The following is a 5781-nucleotide window of genomic DNA, read 5'->3' on the forward strand; positions in this document are numbered from 1 at the left end:
ACAAAAAACAAGTCCCAATAATTTATATTTACTTCAGTTTTAGCATATCTATGTACATTTCAGAGCACACATAAGTGTAAAACACACAAATATAACTTAAACAATAGACATTTATCAACACCCAGTCAAGAGATGGTACTCTTGTCGTTAGTGAAACAAACAAACAAACAAACAAACAAACACAAATAATCTTGTCACATTCCTACTTTCTGACAAAATCTTGTTTTCTAGGTATAAATGTCATGGTGAGAGCCCCTGCATCGTGCTCGTGCTCCACGGGCTGCTGTGATAGGTTGTTGGTCTGTGGGAGACAGTCCAGTGTCATGCCATTATGGGGGCACACAGAATACCGCGACAGCAGTGTCACCAGGATGGATTTCATCATCATCATAGCGATGTGCTTCCCAACACAGGAGCGAGGACCTGAACCGAATGGCTGGAAGTAGCGGCTTGGAACCTGGATGTAAGAGGACAAAGGATAAAGAAACTGTCACTCTTCTATTGTTGAAGTTCTTTGACATCATTTTGAGGGCTACATACAGTATATTATGTGTTACAGGGAGTATATTTAAAGAACTCTTACATTTTTCTCAAAGTTATCCAGGCTGAATTCATTGGGTTTGAGGAAGAACTCTGTCCGGTACATGCGGCCAACGTTTAGAATGATATTTGTTCCCTTCGGCACCCGGTAGCCCTCTATGATGTCATCAGAGAGGGCCCTTCGCATGGTGAAGTCCACCACGGGATGGAAGCGTAAGGATTCATTGATGAAGCTCTCCATCACTGGTAGCTTCTGAAGATCAGAGTTCTGAAGCTCTCTCTCACCTATACACAGGGACACATATGATATCTTACAGTAAATGCCAAGTCAACTCAAGTCAGCTTAATCACTGTTACAGTCTCAAAGGGGCCCAAACGTAAGACACCCTCTGACAGGTCAGAGGCTGACCTTACATTCCTCCATCAGGCAAGGAAAAACGCACAGTAACATATCTGTTACAAATGCAAATTTAAAGAAATGGTAAATATCATGTGTAAGCTCTATACTGCTCAAGAAGTTTGAAACAGCCTTGGCGAATTTGCTTGTTATTTTTTGCCTTGTCCTCTATATTATTTTGTCTGTTATACTTTTGTGTCTATATAAAACTATGTTATGAAGCTATACAAAACATTATGATTATTTGAGAAATGGCTTTCAAGGGAAATCCCTCCGTGGGTGGCTGTATCCAAGGCAACTTAAAGAAGAAGGGACACGTTCTACGCCATGACAAAGACTCATTGAGAGGCAAACTGGATCTAGATGTTCGATGGAATGCATTGAAGTAAATGAGAGCTGGCTGAACAGAGCCAACAGATTCAGGTGAAGGAAAATAAAAGAACAACACATCACACTTTGTTGATTTTGATTTTCGATGTGCACACTATAAGTTTGGCTGCTCATTGTGGGTTGTCATTCAAAAAATGGTTGACAGGCTGTCAATAATTGACAGTTTCACAATGACGGTTGGCACAGTCAGAAACATAATCTGTGCTCTGCCATAATACAATTAGTAAACACTGTAGTGTGCACATAAAAAAACAAAACAGCACCAAACAATGTGTACTTTTATTTTCCTGACCCAATTTTTACAAAAGTTGCAATGATTCAATAGTGTTTAGTTATACACTTGTCCACACAGCTCTCATTGACTTCAATGTACACCAAATCTCTTTGGCAAAAACAGACGATCTACAAGCTCACAATGCGTCACAACGTGATGCTTTGTGAGCTTGTAGATCGGCTGTTTTTTGGGTGAATGTTCCCCGGCTTCCCCCATCTTCAGATTCACATACTTACGTAATATGACATGAGATTCTAAACATGAACGATGTAATTCAGGGGTGTCGTGGATGAAAAGGTTATTTATACAGGGGTCGACCCCTGAGCCAAAAGAGAACCACTGATCTAAGACATATGGACCCTCCAGCCGTTCTTACCTATAACTGTGTCTATCTCCTGCAGAACCTGCAGCTCTACATCAGGGTGTTGTTTGAGAAGCAGCAGCATGAAGAACACACTGACTGACAGAGTGTCTGGGGCAGCGATCACCATCTCCAACACACACTGCCTTACATCCTCGGCTGACAGCTCTCCGTGATTCTGAGGACACACACACACACACACACACACACACACACACACACACACACACACACACACACACACACACACACACACACACACACACACACACACACACACGCAAATTCAATGCATGTTTTAAATTGTATTTAAGTTTCCCACAGTTTAATTTCATTCAACTTATATATCTATATACAGGTGCATCTCAAATTATTTGAATATCGGGGAAAAGTTAATTTTCTTCCATAATAGAAAATGAACTAACTGACCAGCCAACTGGCCTGACCTGAACCCAACAGAGAATCTATATTTTATTGTCAAGAGGAAGGTGTGAGACATTAGATTCAACAATGAAATTGAGTTTAAAGCTGCTAAGCTATAGCAAAGCAAATCTGGGCTTCCATAACACCTCAACAGTGCCACAGGCTTATCACCTCCATGCCACGCCCCATTGATGAAATAGTTTGTTTAAAAGTAGCACAGACCACATATTGAGTGCATCAAATAACATACATTTCAGATGGTCGACATATTTCTGTATTTTAAAGAAAATATTCTAATATTTTGAGATAGGATTTTTTTATTTTCATGAGCTGTATGCCATAATCAAGATGACAACAAAAATGTTTTAAATATTTCACTTTATGCGCAATTAAATTAGAATATATGAAAGTTTTACATTTTGAATTTGGAAGAAAATGAACTTTTCCCACGATATATATATATTTTTAGATGCACCTGCGCGTGCACGCACGCATGCACATATATTCAGAGTTTCAGGCTGACCTGTGCAAAGATGAGCTCTGCTGTAAAGTTGATGTTGTCCAGTTTATCTGCCTCCTGCAGAGCTCTCCTCTTCTGTTCAATCAGACTCCCGATGGCATCCTGCAGTTCCTGGCTGGGAGAGAACAAGCAACCATAAGGACCATGCCGACTTGAACCGGCTGATAACATCCAAAGCAGGTGAGAGAAAAAAAGATAGATGCCGTTTGCAATGTGATGCACCGCACTTACGTTGTTTTCTTGTGCCTCTGGTGAATCCAGTCAAACTTGAAGTAGATATCTGGTTTGATCAAGACAGTCTGCCATGTCTCAAAATACCTGTTGATCTTCAGCATCAGCTCCTTCTCTGGAAACAGCAGAAAGAAAGGGAAAAAAGAGATTGCTTAATGAATAGAGGCAAGGTTACATCTAGTAGTAGTGTATCACTAGCCACTAACACGTGTATGTTTACTTTGGACACACTAAAATAAGCAAATTTGTATCAATTAAAGACATGAATAGTGACTGCTACTGACTACTGTGGCTTCTATTGTGTAACTTGTGTTGTGGTCTACCCACCATTAAGAGGAACCCCCAAGAACAGTCTATTGGAGATGTCCACCACGATGTAACGCAGCAGACTCAACACATCCACCTCAGTTCCTTTGCCATCGGAGTGGATCTCCCCCAAACGGTCCAGATGTCTGTTGGTTGAGGACACGCATACCTCCACTGTTTGCTGCAGCCCCGGACCTGTGAGTGCTGCAAAATTAAATTAATTACTGTCATTGAGGAATCATTGATTATTATGAGACAGTTGTGGAAAAGGTACTCTCAATCATTAAAAGTAATCAATAAAGCAATGTAGAAATACTCTGTCACAAGTAAGGTCCGGAATTCAAATGTAAATATTTAGTAAAAGTAGAAAAGTATTGGTATCAAAATGTACTTAAAGTACCAAAAGTAGAATATTCATTATGCGGAATGTCCCATTTACCACATTATAAAAATCTTTTGAAAATAGTAGATCTACAAGCTTACAAGATCGGCTATTTTCAAATGAGCCAAATGTGTATAGGGCTGAAGTGGGTAATGCATGTTTTGTAATAATAATCTACAAAGTAACTAACTAGTAACTAAAGTTTTCTAATAATTTTATTAGAGTAAAAGTATATTATTTGCCTCTGAGATGTAGTGGAGTAGAAGTAAAAGTACAGAAAATTGGAAATACTCCAGTAAAAGACAACATTGTTACTTGCATGAATGTAGGCTATCTTAGAAACTGATGAGAGAAATGAGGCACGATACAAATGCAGATCATATAGTGTTTAATTTACCTTTGACAAAATAGGTGCGCATCTTCTTCCACAGAGCGATGTTATTGTTGAATATGATGCCTCTCTCGTGCATACCAATGCAGCTGAGTCCCAGCTTACTCCCAAAGCGTGAGGTGTAATGCCCATGCTTCAGTACGTGATGCACTGCTGAGGCTCTAGCAGGAAGACAAATATACATGTTGCAGGTTATAATTGACTGAATGACTGACTGACAATTTGACTCGGACTGACAAGTGCATGTGGGGGGGAACCAACCTGCTGAGTACGAGAGTCTCCTCTCCATTGATCCAGACCCGGACGATGTCTCCATACTTGGTGTTGTAGTAGTTACTGGCTGTTCCGATGCCGGTCCAGATGAACCTCAGATAGGACAACAGTGGTCCAAAGCCCAGACAGAAGGAAGGACCTGCCGTGTAATAAAAGATGGAGTGCAAGATAGAGTCAATAGTATTCCAAAGTAATCTGCTAATCGATGCATAATGTTCAACATGCAGTGGGTTATTGCTCTGGGACTGGGACTAACCTGGTACAGAAGATCTTTCTGTATGGCTCCAAGCAGCAATGAGCAGAGCGAGGACCAGGAATAGGATTCTAGTTGCCATGGGGATGCCCTCTGATCCCATGGCCGTGGCATTTTGTGATTCAGAAACCAGTGTCATGTTGACAGACACCATCAAAGTGTCCAAGTGCATCGGAGTCATCGTCCGTTGGCATTCTTCGCAAGCAGAGAGTAAATCCATGAGGACCGCGAACACCTGTTCAACACTGAACACACCGACGGCTGGTACAGTTTGAGAAATGTGCACCGTCTCGACACAATGGCCACGTCTTTATACACAGTCTGTCGTGGATGTGTGCCAGGTCAGGGTAATGCAAACGTCATAACAAATTCCCTCGTAACCTTGAGGGTTGGGTTTTTTGCCAGTGGCCTTGAGCAGACTGGAGCTGCATCAATGGGCACAAGTTGTGCATAAAAAATGTTTTCCAGTTCGGCCCCAAGTAAGATTGCATCATGGTTGATCTTCGACTTTTGTCTGGTGATGTAACACACACCGACACACGTGTCTCAGGTCTCCTTTGAACATCAAAAGGATTTGTTTGACTGTACTCTACCACTGTAGGAGAGCGCCACAGAACACATGCTTTCTTTTGTTATTATTAAAGATTCATGTGTACACAGCGGCGCGGTCTCTCTAAGTGCATCTTGAATTCTCTTTTATGATGACCGGTTCGTGCATGGTCAAATCTCTGCACTCTACTTTGTTTGTAATTAAATGCTCTCATCTTTTTTATCATCATCACAACAGTTCAAGGTTTCTTTATTTGTTACGTCTTGTGTACGAGTGCAGACGGTTTCCTTAAACATTGTAGCAGCAGTATTATTATTAATAATAATAATAATGATAATAATGATGACGATACTAAGCATTATATACATATCGTATAGCCTATACAATGGCAAAATAATAACAAAAACAGGATAATCAGAAAATCCAATCCGGGGGGATAGGTCATTTTCTGTTGTAGCACCCACACTGTGGAATGAACTTCCACCTCATG

At 40.8% G+C, this 5781-nt stretch overlaps 1 protein-coding gene across 1 annotated transcript; it reads right to left on the reverse strand.

Annotated features, from left to right (window-relative positions):
* Window positions 1–202: 202 nt before the first annotated feature.
* On the reverse strand, window positions 203–4922 carry cyp19a1a (cytochrome P450, family 19, subfamily A, polypeptide 1a; the record flags this gene model as incomplete). The annotated part of the gene is made up of 9 exons (XM_083759269.1): window positions 203–457; window positions 584–825; window positions 1978–2140; window positions 2909–3020; window positions 3137–3251; window positions 3464–3646; window positions 4222–4376; window positions 4477–4627; window positions 4745–4922. The coding sequence occupies 9 exons, from the start codon at window positions 4920–4922 to the stop codon at window positions 203–205; spliced, it is 1554 nt and encodes a 517-aa protein (XP_083615395.1).
* Between the last annotated feature and the right edge of the window lie 859 nt (window positions 4923–5781).

The sequence above is a fragment of the Protomyctophum parallelum genome, assembly GCF_964188405.1.
Source record: "Protomyctophum parallelum genome assembly, chromosome: 2".
NCBI classification, from domain to species: domain Eukaryota; kingdom Metazoa; phylum Chordata; class Actinopteri; order Myctophiformes; family Myctophidae; genus Protomyctophum; species Protomyctophum parallelum.